The sequence below is a fragment of the Aspergillus multicolor genome (assembly GCF_047715735.1).
Source record: "Aspergillus multicolor strain CBS 133.54 unplaced genomic scaffold BDW74scaffold_4, whole genome shotgun sequence".
Taxonomy (NCBI): Eukaryota; Fungi; Ascomycota; class Eurotiomycetes; order Eurotiales; family Aspergillaceae; genus Aspergillus; species Aspergillus multicolor.
Window position 1 is genome coordinate 668,354 of NW_027395955.1, and position 16,589 is coordinate 684,942.

The following is a 16,589-nucleotide window of genomic DNA, read 5'->3' on the forward strand; positions in this document are numbered from 1 at the left end:
TGAGCTTTATCTGTTGAATTATGGCTGTTTTGAGCTGAAAGGGGAATGGATAGAAAGAAAAAGAAACTGGCAATTGCAAAGCTATCAACCAACCGTGCTTCTGACATCTCCTCATCGTAAAGAGTTGGCCCGCACCTTGTCGGGCGACGCGACAGTGGTGCTTGTGAGTCGAGAACATCTGCTTCCCTCCCCTGCGGTACTGCAGCTACCCACGGTCCATCCGTCGGACACGTTATACATTGTCTTTACAAGTGGATCAACAGGTACACCCAAGGGTGTGGTCACGACCCATCAGAACTTTGCCTCGGCCGCGACGCCCCAGCAGCAGCAGGTCCTGCCCACCCGGCCCCAATCGCGCGTCTTCGATTTTGTCTCCTACAGTTCTGACGTCTCCTGGTCAAACCACCTTCAGACCTTGATCTGCGGGGGTTGCCTCAGTGTTCCGTCCGAGTGGGAGCGGCGCAACGACACCGCCGCGATCTTCAACCGTCTCCGCTGTGACTACGCCTATTTCACACCTTCCGTCGCGCGATCCCTGCAACCCGCGTCGATGCCGGGGCTCAATTGCCTGGCCATGGGCGGCGAACCGACCCAGCGGTCCGAGGTGGCGCGTTGGACGCAGGCGGAGCCCATCCTGGGGATCTTCGGCCCAGCCGAATGTGCTCAGGCCCTGTCGTTCGCTGTGATGAACAGTGGTGCACCCTGTCGCAACCATCATGTTGGTTCCCCCTGTGGGGCCAATACCTGGCTCGTGCTTCCCGAGTGTCCGGACCAGCTGGCCCCCGTTGGTGCTATCGGCGAGCTTCTGATCAAAGAGCCCACGGTGAGCAAAGGGTATTTTGGCAGTCCTGACAAGACCGCGGCCGCGTATATCGTGGATCCCCCGTGGCTGGTGCGTGGCACGCTAGACCATCCAGGCCGCTCGGGCATCCTGTATAAGACTGGAGATTTGGTGCGCTACAACACGCGGGACGGATCGCTGGACTTCATTGGCAGGATGGATGGAATGGTGAAGCTCCGCGGGCAGCGGATCGAGTTGGTCGAGGTGGAATTCCATGTCAGCGCGTGTCTGGAGGAATCTCGGTCGCGCCACCTCGTCGACGGATTAGTAGCCGAGATCATCACTCCGCAGAATGGTGTACCGATTCTGGCGGTTTTCCTTCACTTTCAATCATCTTCCTCGTCCGGTGAAGAGGCTGCTGTCGCCTTTGGAGAGCTTGTAGAGGAGTTGGAGGAGAACCTTACGCATCGTCTACCACATTAGTAAGTCGTTTGCCCCCAAGGAAAGAGAGAAAACTATAGTGATGTATGAACGTCTGTTTCCCATCAGTATGATTCCCGGAGCCTATATTCCAGTCGACGAGATTCTAATGACCGTCACCAATAAGACCGACCGTCGAGTGTTGCGGGAAATGGGCAACGGTTACTCCCTTGAGCAACTCGCGGAACTGCAGTCGCGTGGCCGTGCAGCCCGTCAGCCATCCTCCGAGATGGAGAAACGCCTGCAAGGCCTTTGGGCTTCGGTCCTGGGGGTCGATGCTGCCAGTATCTCCGCGGACAGCAGCTTCCTCCGCATTGGCGGGGAGTCCATTGCCGCCATGCGACTCGTGGCATACGCCCGCGCGCAGAATCTGTCACTGACAGTGGCGCAGATCTCCAAGACGCCGCGTCTATCCCAGATGGCTCGATTCGTCACGGACAAGTCGACTAGACAAGAAAAAAGCGGATGAGGATGAGGCGTGGCAACAACTGCCCCCCTGCGTTTTCATTGTTGCCCGCAGCATATTTGGATAGTCCTTCCATGTTCTTGCAAAAGTACGTCGAGCCGCTACCAAACGAGAATCAGAGTACAGGCTACACTGTTCAGGACGTGGTGCCGTGCGCCATTTCCAAACCTGTGCCATTCGCGATTCCCTACAGGACCCGCCGGGGAGACTACCAAGCTGGATCCTGGAGCTGCCTTCCGACGTCGACTTCGCCCGTCTGCAGTCCGCTTGTACCGCGCTGGTCCAGCGCTTTGAAATCCTCCATATGGTGTTCGTGGAAGCAGAGAATCGCCTGTGGCAGGTTCTCCTCCCAGACCTGTGCTCTTCCTATGAGACATATGATGTGGATAGAGAGATCCAGTCCGCTATCGAGGAAATCTGTGAGGAGGACCGCCTTAGACCGCGCCATTTTGGCCAGTCATTCGTCCACTTCATGGCGCTGCGCCATGGATCGGTCAGCGTCGTCTCATATTTCAGATTTCCCATGCCCAGTTCGATGACTATACCTGGGCGAAGATTCTGAAAGCCTTATTCTCCCTCACCGCGGAATCGCCAATGCCGACGCTGCCCCCGCACCCGTCGTCCCGGCAGCTTATGGTCTTCCAGCACAATCGGAAGAAACAAAGTCTGGTGCACTGGGCGGCAAGACTGCATGCGAAATCTTTGGACTGGGGGTGTTGCGCTGCACCGCCCTGCCTGAACCCAGCAGACCGATTAACGATCACACGAACCTTTCCCATGCAATGGCTCGTCCATGACGACATCTCCCCCGCCACTTTCTTCCACGCCGCATGCGCCATCGTCGTCGCGAAACAATCAGGACAAGAAGAGGTAGTTTTCGGCCGTCTAGTGACCGGCCGCGCAATGCTCCCCAGTGTCCTCCACAACGGCGCCTGTCCGACCCTGACCGAGGTCCCAATTCTGATTCACGTCCACCCCCAGAAAGACGACCTTGTGACCGTGGCGCAGCGCCTACAAAGTCTGTTCCTTGACGATGTAGCCTACGAGGCGGCGGGTATGGAGGAGATCATCCGCCATTGTGATCCGGCGGGGTGGTCGCTGGGGCGGCGGGATTTCGGGTGGCGGTCTGCCTTCCAACAGCCTGAGCCGGAGGAAGGTGAAAAACAAAACGAAGATGAAGGGGAAGAGGAGACTGGAAGCCGAAGGAGGATAGGCATAGCGCGCCGGGTTTCCGTCTACCAGGCTGAACAGCCACCACGATCCCGGCCAGAGATCTATGCAACCCCACAACGGGGCGGGAGTCAATGGGAGCTGCGTCAAGGGGAATTGGACAGTGGTTGCGGGGAATATAGCGCAGAGGGTTCTTGCTGGAATTGAGGCGGTTCTATGTGGGATTGCTTCAAGATCGTTAGGTCCCGCTTATATCAGAGCTTGATCAATGTTCATTTGTTCACTCCAAATGCGGCTATTTTTCATTATAAACATCTTTTTCTCTGTCTCTCCCTGTCTTGGTGTGTAGTTTATCGGGGAGTGGCAAGGAGATGCCGGAGATGTACTGGCCTCTCGAGTAAGAATGCTTGATTTTTTGACTTCTCATGCTCTGCCTTGATTGCCTGTTTCTGGGAATTGTTGTTGGTGCCTGGGGTTTGATAAATGTATGAGAAACGAAAAAAAAAAAAAAAAATACAAAAGAAAAATAAAAATAAAATATGCTTGCCCGGAGTTGGGTGTCCCGACTCTGTTGCAGGTAGAACCAACCTCACCTCCCCAGTTTGTCAGTTCAGTACCTTAGCCAACTTCTGGTACTCTTCCAAGTTGGGGACTCGCTTGTGCCTCTTTCATCTGCCCATCAGCAGAAGGCTCCAGCATCATTTCGTAAGGAGTCTCCAACTCCGGTATTCTGTCTGTCATTGATTGGTTCAATCTGCAGTCCGAGAGATAAGTAACTTCCAGAGAATCTCTCAGCTTGTCCCATTGTGTGGTTGCACAGCAGCTTGCTGTGTCCTTGATGAATCAGGCCAGAGCAGAGGCTCCGTGCGCTGACCTCAACTCTAAGCGAGACGGCCATGGCGCTTCCATTCGGAAGATAGGTAGGAGGAACGCTCCTTGGATGAGAAAGTCAACCAGTTTGTATTTGAGTCGCACGGTTCTTCGCATACTGCGCTGTGAAGACGCCCAAGGTACAGTGCCGTAGTGCGAGTGCGAGCGCGAGACGGATCTGATATCCAGCTAATCAATGGTGCATATACCTAGACTGTCCAATCGATATTCTTGAACTGACCCTAGTATCCATTCGATGGATCAGTGCTGGGTTCATTCCTTAGGACGCCCAGAAAAAGGCTTCCTACCACAGCCATTGGAGATGCCCGGAAAGCTCGCCGGTTTCTTCACATGGATACCGTAGTCGGGGCTTTCGATGGGCGTCGGCGCCCGAAAGGTTACGGTATGAGAAGCCAGTGCACCCTCTGTGCAACGAGGGCCGAGTCTTAAGCTGGTATTCAACAAGCACGCGAAGGTAGCAATGGCTATCAGTCTCCGAATGGTGGTGGAGGCAGTACTTGCAACGAGGCGACCAACCGCTCTGCCTTGGACTTATTCTGGGCCTGAGGTGTTGCCGGATGATCAGGCAGCCCGTAATGCGCTGTCATTCTGCTTTGAGACATGCATGGCCATCTATCACATGCGCCATCGCCAGACAGCAGAGAGAGGGGTGGTTAGCCGTCATGCTCCGAAACAGAGCGCATGGTCGCTCAATCACTGAGCCGCTTGGAACCCCTCCGCACTGTGAGTATACCAGCCATCTTAGCAATTACCAGTCTTCGCAGTTCCAAGCTACAAAGCACGGTCGCAGATAGTCATTGGCCCCAGCCTTCCAGCCTCCGCGAAAGTAATCCCGTCCGTTGTTCAATGCCTCCACGGTGCTCACCGAGTCAGAAATGAGATTTCCTACTTTGGACTCTGTTCGGGCGCGCTTGCTGCGAGTCCTGTATCTGCTGCAGAACGGGCGCACGAACAAAGCTTGGTATACCTTTGGCAATGCATACCAGACAGACCATTGCTGCTCTACCCTAGGCTTGCATCGCAAATGGTCGAAGCGCTTTTGGGGGACAGACAGATTACATTGCTCAGCGGTGCGCGAAGCGTGTCTCCTGGTCCGCATGCCCCATGGGTCGACAAATATACCAGCGTGGTTCTCGGCACCCAGACGAAGGAGTCGATCAGGACTTCCCGGACCGCGTCAACGATGGATGAGGACATGGGGCAAGACGGTCGCTCGACACGCGATGCCAACGAGGAGTGTCCTGTCTCGTCTTTGATACCTCATGCAAAGTGCGTCCACCTCCAAGCCCAATCAGCTGGTATGTAGCCGAACTGACGGTTTGCCTCACAATCACACAACTCATCGGCCGAGCTTTGCACATGGTATAGCATAGTGGTCAGCAACAAACCGACTGCGCAGCTACAGCCGACACTCTCGTGCGCGACCTCCAATCGTGGCGTACAGAGCTTCCGCGGCCTCCCTATCTTAGCATTGTTAAGCCATTAACGCTGATTCCGCCTTTCCCTCGGGAAGCCACAGATTTGCATCTTGCTCAATGTCATGCCCTCATCCACGCAACGCGTCCCTGTCTCCTAGAGACTAGCAGAAACCTTGTAATCACTGATCCTGATATAGAGAAACGGATTCCCGAGTTTTTGTCCGTCGTTCGGAAGGCTCTGTAGATAATGGAGGTCATCGCCAACGACAGTGTGCTGGCTCACGCCTTTTGGTGGACACAGTACCTAGGTATGTAATGTTTTGCGCACTGGCAGTGGTATATGGCGGGGAGATTCAGTGAAATGCGCGGCCATAATAATAGTGCTGCTGTAGAAATCCACGAACCTCGACGATGGCGGAATGAGTGGGGGGCATATTGTATGAATATCTGCAAAGGGGATCATTCTGGAACGCAGAGTCCATACCAGAGTTAGACATATCCACCACCGCTATCCTCAACTCCAGCTCCAGCATGCTTGAAAGCTGGCAAACAACAGACTAGCAGGACCTTGATTCTTCGGTATATAACGACAATCTTCAGATCAGAGTTTCTGATGGAGGAGCCTGCGTATGCTGATTGATTCTTGCGAAGCCTTTCTACCCGGTGCTGAATATGATCGGCGTTTCTATTCCGCCGTAGGTATTGTTTGAACCGGATCTACTTGCTCAAGCGCGCTGAACGGATCAGACACTCGATGGTGAGAATGCCGACTCGGCGGAGTAACCACCAAGGAAGTCGGAGCCGGTAGTTGAATACTTGCTGTTCATTATATATCAGGAGGCTCCCGAAAATCTCCGGTTGATCTTTCACCCAATTGTCGCAAATAGCTCGGACCCTCCGGCAAACCTCATCTTGCTACAACTACACTTTCAACTTTTCTTATGCAGTGTTTCCGTAGGCTCGACCTTCCCGCGTAGCATATCCAGCGCCACTGCCAAGATACCAGAGACAAGATGCACTGGGCCAAGAGCAATGCTCCGCAACTGCGAAAAGCACGCAACAGCCGCGCAGAAATGTTCCAAGTAATTGGAGGATTTGAACGAGACGTTTCGTAATGTGAGGTGTTGTAAAGGTGCTGCCAGTGCATAACACACGAAATAGCGGCGCCCAGCACCGGGCTGATATCGTACTCACCTTGCCGCATGCGGATTATCTCCACTACATGAGCAATGGAGTATCCGCTGAGATCGAGCGCCGGACTGCTTATCGCCGCGGTGAGGTACTGGTCGAGGTAGAACCGCTCTTTGCTGGAGAGGTGCTTGCGTCGGACGATTCGGTTATGTGTGGCGCCGAAGCTGAAGGATTGCAGGGCTCGACAGGCTGCGCGAAGCTTCGTCTCCAGAGCGGGATTGACAACTCTTCGCCGCCGGGAATCTCTTGGACAAATAATGTCGTAGTGTCGCGGTGTGGAAAGCGGCCGCTATGTATGTGGCGTAGCGCGAGTCCGGCTTTGTGGACGGCGATCGACAGCTCGATTATGATCCTGGCGGGTATGAAGTAGAAGCCGTCATCGAAATGATCTTGCAGTTCCTCGATATCACACCATGAACGGGGGTTTTCTAGGTATGAGAGGAGTCTTGAGCCGTCACGGAAGATGACTACGTCTCTGTCAATAAAGTCGCTCAGGTCCGTCCCAGAGCCAGAGAGCGTTTGCGCGGAGCATGCGGGCGAGAGACGATGTCAGGATCCAAACGAGTAAGTCTGGCAGCTCGAGCACGCACTGGTCGTCCTGCTTTTGTTGATACCCCTCATACCCCTGCCGAAGATTACGCCGCTGCGGTTCGCAACAGCTTGAGTCCAAAAACAGTCTGCACGGGGGCCTTTTTAGCAGTCGACTAGAACGCTCAATGAACCATAGACCCAAAAGTCGGACGGTAGTCCGTAGCATTCACTGCAAATGTCTTAGTACGGAAGATATCATCAAGTCCACTTGAACCAGGTCAATACTCACCAATCGAAATCATAATCATGCCAAACTCATCCGCCTCCTCCAACCACTTCTCGGCGCGAGGCTGCATTTTGATCCCCGGTCGAATCTGGTCATATTCTCCCTGAATATACCCATGTCCATCCCACCTCGCCAGCCACTTGATATACAGCGAATTCCACTCCTGCTCCGACTGAGCCTGCCACAGGATCTTCGCAGCCGGCGCCGGCATAAACGCCAGCTCGCGGCAATTGAACGAAGGGATGCCGTGGAAGACAGCGTAGGCCCAGTGGATGAGGTAGAGCGAGAGGACGGCGCGCCGTTTAGATGTAACGTGCACCCAAGCTGACCAGTCCGGCCGCATTTGCTCGCGCTCTTCCTGTAGGAAGAGGCCTGAGCTGGCGGTGTAGTTGACGAGATCTTGGACTTTGCGGAAGAGGTGCACGTCGGGCAAGGTTGGGCGGGACCCGTTTGCGGGGAAGAGGAGGATGATTATGTAGATTGTGACTGCTTGTAGGACGGCGAGAAGGGTGGACTCGTCGAGGTCTTCGAACTGTTATCCTTTTTAGTCTGGTTCTGGGCGAGGAAGATAGGTTATACCTTTGTGAGAAGTGTGTTGGCCTCGTTCATGATCAGTTTTTGCACCATATCTTCTGCTCCCTGGCAATGTCCATGCCACATTTTAACAAGCGTGACGCAATTAGCTAACGGGAGCGGCAACGACTTGCCGTCGCAAATATGGCTGTGATGAAGCAAAGGAGGCGTCTGAAATTCTTCAGCCAACATCCTCGGCCATGCCCGTAAAACGCGAAAGATAAACTCCATGCTATGGCTCACCAGCGCGGCAGCGTTATCCGGACTCGGGTTCAGCGAGAGTAGCGGGGCTGCGAGATCTCCGAATGATTCAGACGAGAATGCCTGCCCAACATTTGGAACGAGCGCTGAGTTGCGTCGCTGTGGTGATAGCGGACTGATGTCGATAGGAAGCGCCAGATCCCAGGGCACGGTGTCCGAAAAGAGCGATTCAAACAGGTTGGACGAGTCGACAGCTGGTAATTCTGGCAGTGTAAAAGTTACCGGCGCTTCAGGTAACAGGGGGTTTAGGTCAAGCTGCGTCAACGTATTCCCTTTCTCTGTCTCCGGCGATGGTGATTCGGACGGGTCTTCTGCTGTAGCGGGGTATTGACAAGGCACCTGTCGCAGAACGCAACGGGAGCAACTGGGACGCTTGAGATTACACCGAGCCTTGTTGGCAACACACTGGGCGCAGGCCTTTCGACGGATTGATTGTGACTGAGACTGGTTGCACTTCTTCCTGAGATGGCGGATAAGCGAGGAACCTGCGGTTGTGAGAAGCTGGACCGGAGACGGGGCTCGGGGAGCTCACGATGGCGGAAAGTGGTGTCACAAGAGGGACAGTCAATTCTCTTCTCGTCTGCGGTGTTTGTGTCCATGATTCAGATGGGTCTGTGGAGTTGGGAGATGGAGGAGGAAGGCAGCAATGGAGAACACTCTTGAGGCCAAAGCTCGGAGTTCCGGGTCGCCTGTGCGGATCCTGATTGGCCGGCTTTGGCTGGTAAACAACCTCTAGGCATTGTACAGGTAGCGGTCAATTAGTCCAGCAATGAAGGCTACAATAGACATTCTGTGAATATATTTACCAGTGGGTTTTCTTTATCAAGCTATGCCGCTAAATGAGGGTCGTGGTAGATGGCAGTGTGCAAAGTTAGACCCGTTTGCCCAACGGTTTGTCTTAAGTTGAGGCTAAAAAAAGACCTTAATAAGTAATAAACAAGCTACCTATTAAGTAGACTGTGAAGATATCTTACTATGAGAGACATAGAAACATTTAAGCAAAGAAGAAGCCAATTTGCTAGGTGATAATATTGGGTAATACCAATTCCAAATATACCATACCCAGGTATAGTGAGTGATATGTCACCACGGTGATGTGCAGCTGGAGCCACCACAAACCACAAACCTGACAAAGACAAATAGGAATTCCATCCATCTTCAAAATTTCATCTTCTTCCACGTTCCCCTCATCTCACCCACCAACTACCAACACCAGCTATAGGATGAGCACACTCCTCAAGCATTGCTACTGCAGCATTTGCGGGGGTCCGCTCAACTCCCTCCATCTCCGCAGCATCTCAACCATCCAGGAGGGTGACGACGCATCGATATGCCGTAACAATCTTTGCAACTGTGTCGCTAGCCCTCAAGACGCATCCGATCCCGCTATCGCCCATGAAGCCGCCTGCAGCTCTCTTTAGGGCTACGACGGCGCGTTGGTTTCCGCGAAAGATATCGCCGTAAGACCACTCTGATACCTATTTGTGTTACATGAATGGGCCAGGACAAGGGTTAACTTGATACCTGTCTCAGTGGTTTAATAATGTCAAAATGCTATCCCCCTTCCACGACACATGTCACGTGTCCATGCTTGTAAGAAAGATCCTTTATTTGCACCGCGCCACTGCCCATACTGAACGAGATCTTTAGGGCCGTTATCCTCCTAGACGCGATATCCTCACTTGGAAAGATGAAGACGGAAAAGAATACTACTTCCCAAGTCCGAAGAGAGGCACCAAGTTCCTCATACACCAGAAGTGCTCCCAGCTTCTGTATACCGTTTGCAACGACTCCGATCAGGAGTGCGACTATGGCGACCTCCTTAAGCGTCTGGGCGTCTTCATGCAGGCACACCTCCGTGATGGGGCTGTTGACTGGGGAAACGATCCTAGAATATATGGTGATGCGGAGGAGTTTCATGGTGAAGAGGGCTGGATGCCGAGACCTGGCAGGGAGGTACGTACTGTGAACTGCTTCACCTATCGTGGCAGGTATCAGTGGCTAACGGGCCTTTTGCTGTTAGTGCTTTGTTGCAGGCCCGCTGGAACAGTATGACTTCTGGGCTTTAGTTAGGGAGACGACTTCCGTGCTAACTGATCCTGAAAAGGGGGGCGATTCTGACACGGAGATGACTGTGGACTCCAGTGGCGATGGGAGCGTGTCCGAAGACGAACCTGAAGACGAATCCGAAGATGAACTTGAAGACTCCCCCGAAGCCTCCCCCGAAGCCTCGCGCTCGTCCAAAGAAGAAAACAACAAAAACGCAACCGCAGAACACCACCGACTCACCAGACTCCTAGGCGAAAATCTCGAAACCATCGTCAGCAAAATACCCATATACACAGCATCTTTCATAGACGGCACTGGACTCATGGACGATCTGCAGACGCGCATAAACCACGCTCTCCCTTGGTTCCGCACAAATACCTGGGACATCATCATGGCGATATCTATGGTGAGCGACGAGGGAGGTCCGGGACCTGCGACTATCTTAGACATCCCCGTGATTCTGGAGGAATTGTCTGTGGTTCCGAAGAAAGGGGATATGGTGAGAACGGACTATCTTGGACTCATTAATAGAACGAGGATTTGGAAATGCTGTCAGGTTATTGTGGAGAAGCTTTACGCCGAGGGTTAGAATGGTTGATTACGTGGGAGCTTTTCTGTTGGAAGAAAATTGGAAGATACTAGAAGGAAAGAAAGAGACAGATAAGGTACTAGAGAAGAATACCATACAGGTGAGTCTTTCTCACGACCTATGTAAGCGTGACTACTAAGCTAATGAGCTCGCAGATTTATTTTCTATGTACATAGACTGCTTTTTTACTGTACAATCTATGCAGATCAGTAAGAAATGATTCATCGAAAAGAATCATCACCCCCCTGGAAGACAGAAGCCTCGGTGTCCACTCTACGTATTCATAAAGCAATCTTACTATGACATAAAATGTTCACATACATGAGATGTTACGAGAAATCAAGTTTATCCATTGCTTAGTCTGTGCTCTCTGGTCACCACGCTAAAAGCATTTATTGGAGGAATGAAGACACCTAGGAGTTCTCCAGGCGCTTTCCGATCAGCGGCAACCTTGCTAAATAATATTCCTGTTTGTAGTCATAGAACTATGTCAGCTGGACACTCGGCGTTGGCAGGAGTGGAAACGGTTCGCACTTACCTGTGCTAATTTATGGGGCTCTTTTCTTTTGCCTGGCATCGCGTAGAGAAATTAATAATGATTTCCTTCCGTTTTTCGGTAATATCAAGCCCCAGCAGTTCCATAACCCCTCTCAAGAATCGCCCCGCAGCACTTCCAAATCCGAGCCCTATTCACAACCTCAAGATAATAGGCCCGGACGAAGTTATAGTTTTTCGAGTGTGAAGATACCTCTTCCAACACCGCAGGCATGACTGGTAAATCTAGCGTCTGGCCCCGTGCCTTTGCATCATAGATTTCGAGGAAGAGCAATTTGGTAAACACCACAAGCCAGGGGAAATCTCTAGTTATTAGAGAGCGCCGAGCCGCTATGTCTTCCTCTTCTCTCCCCCCCCCCCGGCTTTTCATCGTCTTTATCATCGTCGCCGTCCTCGTCAATATCAACCCCCATGGCTAAATCACCGCCCAAATTCGCTTCCGACTCAGATATTGACATAGAGGTCGAAAGTTCCACTATGTACGTAACAAGTCCGCGAAAGTCAGGTGCTTTCATAGGGTCCGCGACAAAATGCTACAATACCACAGAAAACCGGTTCCATTTGCCCCTTGCGTACATAAGGGTAGCCACCAAGCCCCAAGAAGCGGGAAGCAGGGAATAGGCATACCTCTGTACCGTGCTTTGCCTCCCAGCCCTCGGCGCCATGATGCTCCTCAGCGCCCCCAAATAGCCTGGGATCGTCATCCCCCCAGTCCACATTTTCCCCATGCATACGGGCCCGCATTACTCTGCCCAGGCGGTGGATGTCCAGTGGCTGTTCACTAGAAGTGCGATGGATAGGATGAAGCATGCTGCAGCAGGTGGCGTGCAGGAAGACTTTGCGGCGGAGGGGGACGAAGGTCAGCGCTCCGCTCTTGTCTCGGAAGACGCCGTCTAAGGTGCCTGGTTCCATCTGAAACTGTTCCATGTGCCATCGTCAGTAATGTACCATATACCATTTCAGGTTCCAGCTGAAGCCGACAGGGTGCGGCATCTCACAACTCCAGAGTGGTAGGACCTACGATCGCGTAAATCGAGCATTACAACCTTATCAAGCCACTAGGCGTACAGCATGTCAATATATCTTAACCACTTCCAAAAGATACATGGATTACTTGGTGAAAGCGCATACAGCAATATCCCGCCCAGTGACCATAGTGCCATCATAGCCAAAAGTCCTCTTACAACCAACCGCGTGATCACCACCAAAATCCGGATAATCAGAGTCATAGCCGTAGTCCTCGTATTCCGGACTGTTCTCAAACTCGCAATCACACTCATCGTCGCAGGTCCGGTCTTCGTCATCGCCAGGCTGAATCGTCAAGTCTCTGCGGAGCCACATGGAGCTGAGCGGGCTGCCGCAGACGGTGCAGTAAAGGTCATGTTGGGATAACTCACGTGCCATCTTTTCGGCGACTGAGGAGGGTGAAGAGAGAGAGAGAGAGAGAGAGAGAGAGAGAGAGAGAAAATACAAAAGGGGGGATTTTCACTATCTGTGGTTTGTCGTTTGTTGTTTGTTGGCCTTTTATGTTGGGCTGGGGGTGGGTAGGCCAGACCATACCTACCATAGTCTCGGCGACTACATGAGCATCACTGTTTTGGGACTTCTAACATGTTGAATACACTGGAGTTTTCTTAAGGTTGTGAAAGTTATCTGAGAATACTCACATGTAATTGATTCTAGTGCGTCAGGAGTTGGCTTCATTGATACTTCATTGAATGCACCATATCCCACCAGCATTAGGTCTAGCTCTTTCATGTAAGGTAATGGCCAGAGAATATTGAGAACCCCAGGGCTGCCAATTCTAGCATCTTGAAATGGGAAATCAAACAACTATGGTATCCATCTATAACTACCTAACTTGGTATATTAGAACGTCATGGGTTAGTAGATAGTACATAATTTTTGTATCTTGAAACGGTCTGGTACCTGTGAAGCTTGCTGGTTTTCTAACCTCGCTTACCTTAAGAAGTAGAAATATAACATACTAGTCTACGGGTCACTTCGTAGATACAATAGGTAAAGCTATAGCAAGTCCAGCGTATAGCCTTACGGAACATGGTCACTGAATCCTTAACTTCCTTTGTGGCTGAGAAAATGGCGCTATAGGCCAAGATGGGGCCACTGTAACAGGGCTCCATCCTGGGTAGACAGTTATTATACCTAGGCAGCTTCTTTCAGCTGATTCACCTCGGTATAATCTATAACGAACACTATGGTATCAAATCCAATTTTGACTTCCATATACATGTCAGTGTAGCTTTGAAGATCTGGTATACGGTTGCTAGCTCCCAGAGTTTCAGTCTCATGGTGGAATAGCACATTCTCTATCTGACCATGGGGAGGCCATGGTCTCGAGGTGTCTGTCGAAGCCTCTCAGCCGCCTTAACTGTGATCAACGGTCTGAGAGAAGGTGCGAACAACTCATTCAGCTCCCGCCGCTGGTCAGCAGTAACAAGCCCCCCGCGTTCAAGCATCCAATCGATCGCATCCTGTATCGGCCTCGCGAAGTCACCAAACCACCAGCCAACCAAAGTCCTTAGGGATATATCTGGACCATTGCGCTGAATATATTCCCGCAATCTGTCGGATGACGAAATGGCATAGGTATCGAAGTCTCCTGAGAAGACTGGCAAGGTTCTCGTCGCTTGGCCACGATGCTCCAACTCGGACAGCATATATGATGTCTCCGTTAGTTTCGCCTCATTTCGGAAGCACAGCCATATCCGGGGATCAGCACCCTTGGAGATAAAGAACGCAATGAGTGGGAGACACCAATACTTGTCAAGATCCCCGTGCCATTTTTCTCCATTACATCGGGTCTCAATGCGGCACGTCTGCATGAGCGCCAGTTGCCAGCAGGAATAGCCGTTTGCTGTCTCGGCTAGGCTCTCATTTGGTGTGAGGCCTGTACCAAAATAAGCGTCCAGAGTCTCAGTAATGCTTACTGATTCTGCTAAAGTGTCTGGAGCAGTTAATCCAAGTGCCACTGACAGAACCGCTACACGCGTGCTAGTGCAAGCGGAACAATGATTGACTGTCTGCAAAAGAAAGTCGGGGATGCCATGACAAGCGGTCATTAGAGCAACCTTATCTTGCCAACACACCTCAAATCTGAAAGGACCAATTGCAAGCATTGGTAGCTGATTCGACATGTTGGAATGTTGCCAGCCTTCGATCGTCTCGATCGTCCTAGCCAGGAAAGCACAAATTCTCGTTGTGTTGGACTCATAAAGACCTTTTTTGTACCCATCAATGATATTCAATAGGTCGTTTTCCAGGCTTGGAAAAGGCTGTGCCCAGAATAGTTTACGACTCTCATACAGGCAAGACTCAGCGTCGGCTGTCGTAAGCCCAAGATAGCTTGATTTCCACTCAATCACCCCCAGATACGCAAGAAATGTGTGGCGCATGGCATCAAAAACACCGAATCCGGTAAGCTGCGCCTCTATCATTTTACCAACCTCTTCACTTCTTAGGAATTCCACAATTGAGCGGTGCGTAAGTTTGACAGTGTGCTTAAACGTTAAGTCGTCGGACATAGACGGTTTTCGACCAGCCGCGCCCACCTCGAGGAGCCCTTTGAACTTGCCGTAGATCTTCCTCGGAAACTTTTCGAGTCGCTCTGTTACATCGCTTCTATCGGTAGAGCCCCAGTTCTTGGACATAGCAAATTCAGGCTCCTTTAGGTAGTCCTCCAAAAACACGAACCGAATCATCGGCCAGTTGTTTGGACATTGAAGAGCAACCGTAAGTGTCGCATAGGCATCCCGCTGATCGACTCGGTGGATTTGTTTGAGGAGTTGCCAGAATAGATCCTCTAACTCAGTTGGCAGTGAGTCTATCTTGGCCTCTAGCACGGCGAGAGAATCACCACTGCGCAGACCTTCTTCCACGTCTCGAAGAATCAGGGTCACCCAAAGGAACACGCCTGCTGACTTCTGAACAATCTGTCGCTGCAGTTTCTCCCCGTTAAGGCCCATTTCCAGACAATTTTGGTTAGTATCAAGTGTGCTTTTCACCACTTTCAATATGTCATGGCGGGTCAGCTCATGTAATCTGATTCGAGGAAACGGCTGGAATAAGTCATGAAAGACAGCCCAATCCCGACTAGAGACGCATATTTTGACATTATCTGGTTGGAGGTCAGCCCAGTGTAATAGCAGTTTTACCATCTCAGCATGGTTTCCCTCGAATTCGTCAAGACCGTCAATGAAAAGAGCAAACTTGTGGCCCACATAGGCTTCGTCACAGTTGATCAAAGCCAGAAAGGCTTGATGGATTTCGGCATGACTATCAAAGGCAATATTGGCGCTGGTTAGAGTGGTATCCCATTGTTTTGGGAAAATGACCGGGATGAGTTTAGGAGCCACTGAAACGATGGAGAACAATAGGCCGCGCACGAGGCCTTTCAGGGATTTTTGCAAACTGCTTCCAGGCTTCCAAAAGAAGTATTTACTGAGGACCAGAACTTTTGTTTCTGCCCACTTCTCTAGATACTGTCTTGTATGTTCGTGGCCCCAGAGATATTTCATGAGCGTCGATTTTCCTGAGCCGGGCTTTCCAGAGACATGGTAAATCTTGCTCCCATGCGTAAGCCATTCGACGAGTGTATCCCGCGCATGGGACATTTCATCCGAAATATCCTCGCTCAGCATATCAAGATCAGAGTCCGAGTCTGACGCATTGGGAACAAATTCCATTCGATAGTAAAGGGAACTATCCCCATCCGAAATACTTGCATTGCTAGTATCGTTGGAGCCAAAGGCTTCGTCAGAGTCTTTGCCGGAGGCGTTGCCAGTGGGTTCTTGTGAAACGCTATACGGGATATTCAAGCTGGAAGTGCCAGTATCGTCGGAGCCGGATCCTTCGCGTTCGGGGTCTCCGAAGGAGTTCGTAAAGTGAAGGCTGGCCCCATTATCTAAACTAAAGCAATTAACAGCAACGTCTGAGAGATACTCTGTAGAGAGGTCCGAGGTATTCTGTGTACTTTGAGTATTCGATGCGCGTCTCAATATCCAAGCAAAGGTTGTAGTGTGTGCATCGGCAACATCATCGAACCGCTCATTCATCCTGTCGAATCTCAACCCAGCGAGGATACGACATTCGCGGGTCTTTGTTGTTGCCTTGTTCGAGACTTCAATGACCTCGCGGATAGTACAAAGGGCGTTACTCGACAAGCACTTTGCGTCAAGTGCCGCGTGAAGCGCACCAAGGTTATCATGAAGCGAGGCAAACTCGCGCTGGCTCATCTGGCCACATGAAACAATCTTGTTCAAGCGGTCCTGAACTCGAATCTAAGTAACAAGAGAAGGTAAGTGATCTGCGGTGACCCATTCCGGCGGTGG

General features: G+C 51.5%; 5 protein-coding genes across 5 annotated transcripts; 2 read left to right on the forward strand and 3 right to left on the reverse strand.

Annotated features, from left to right (window-relative positions):
• Nucleotides 1-20: 20 nt before the first annotated feature.
• Nucleotides 21-3,104, forward strand: BDW74DRAFT_175042 (uncharacterized protein; the record flags this gene model as incomplete). The annotated part of the gene is made up of 5 exons (XM_073728194.1): nt 21-26; nt 125-1,263; nt 1,331-1,668; nt 1,868-2,220; nt 2,283-3,104. The coding sequence occupies 5 exons, from the start codon at nt 21-23 to the stop codon at nt 3,102-3,104; spliced, it is 2,658 nt and encodes an 885-aa protein (XP_073587079.1).
• Nucleotides 3,105-7,110: 4,006 nt separating this feature from the next.
• On the reverse strand, nt 7,111-8,647 carry BDW74DRAFT_175043 (Zn(II)2Cys6 transcription factor domain-containing protein; the record flags this gene model as incomplete). The annotated part of the gene is made up of 4 exons (XM_073728195.1): nt 7,111-7,157; nt 7,218-7,746; nt 7,794-8,533; nt 8,581-8,647. The coding sequence occupies 4 exons, from the start codon at nt 8,645-8,647 to the stop codon at nt 7,111-7,113; spliced, it is 1,383 nt and encodes a 460-aa protein (XP_073587080.1).
• Nucleotides 8,648-9,599: 952 nt separating this feature from the next.
• BDW74DRAFT_175044 (uncharacterized protein) lies at nt 9,600-10,686 on the forward strand (the record flags this gene model as incomplete). Its single annotated transcript, XM_073728196.1, has 3 exons — nt 9,600-9,641; nt 9,699-10,004; nt 10,072-10,686. 3 exons carry the CDS (start codon nt 9,600-9,602, stop codon nt 10,684-10,686), a joined length of 963 nt encoding a protein of 320 aa, XP_073587081.1.
• An 860-nt stretch (nt 10,687-11,546) lies between these two features.
• Nucleotides 11,547-12,645, reverse strand: BDW74DRAFT_175045 (uncharacterized protein; the record flags this gene model as incomplete). The annotated part of the gene is made up of 4 exons (XM_073728197.1): nt 11,547-11,774; nt 11,869-12,159; nt 12,240-12,299; nt 12,373-12,645. The coding sequence occupies 4 exons, from the start codon at nt 12,643-12,645 to the stop codon at nt 11,547-11,549; spliced, it is 852 nt and encodes a 283-aa protein (XP_073587082.1).
• Nucleotides 12,646-13,568: 923 nt separating this feature from the next.
• On the reverse strand, nt 13,569-16,493 carry BDW74DRAFT_175046 (uncharacterized protein; the record flags this gene model as incomplete). Its single annotated transcript, XM_073728198.1, has 1 exon — nt 13,569-16,493. The coding sequence occupies one exon, from the start codon at nt 16,491-16,493 to the stop codon at nt 13,569-13,571; it is 2,925 nt and encodes a 974-aa protein (XP_073587083.1).
• Between the last annotated feature and the right edge of the window lie 96 nt (nt 16,494-16,589).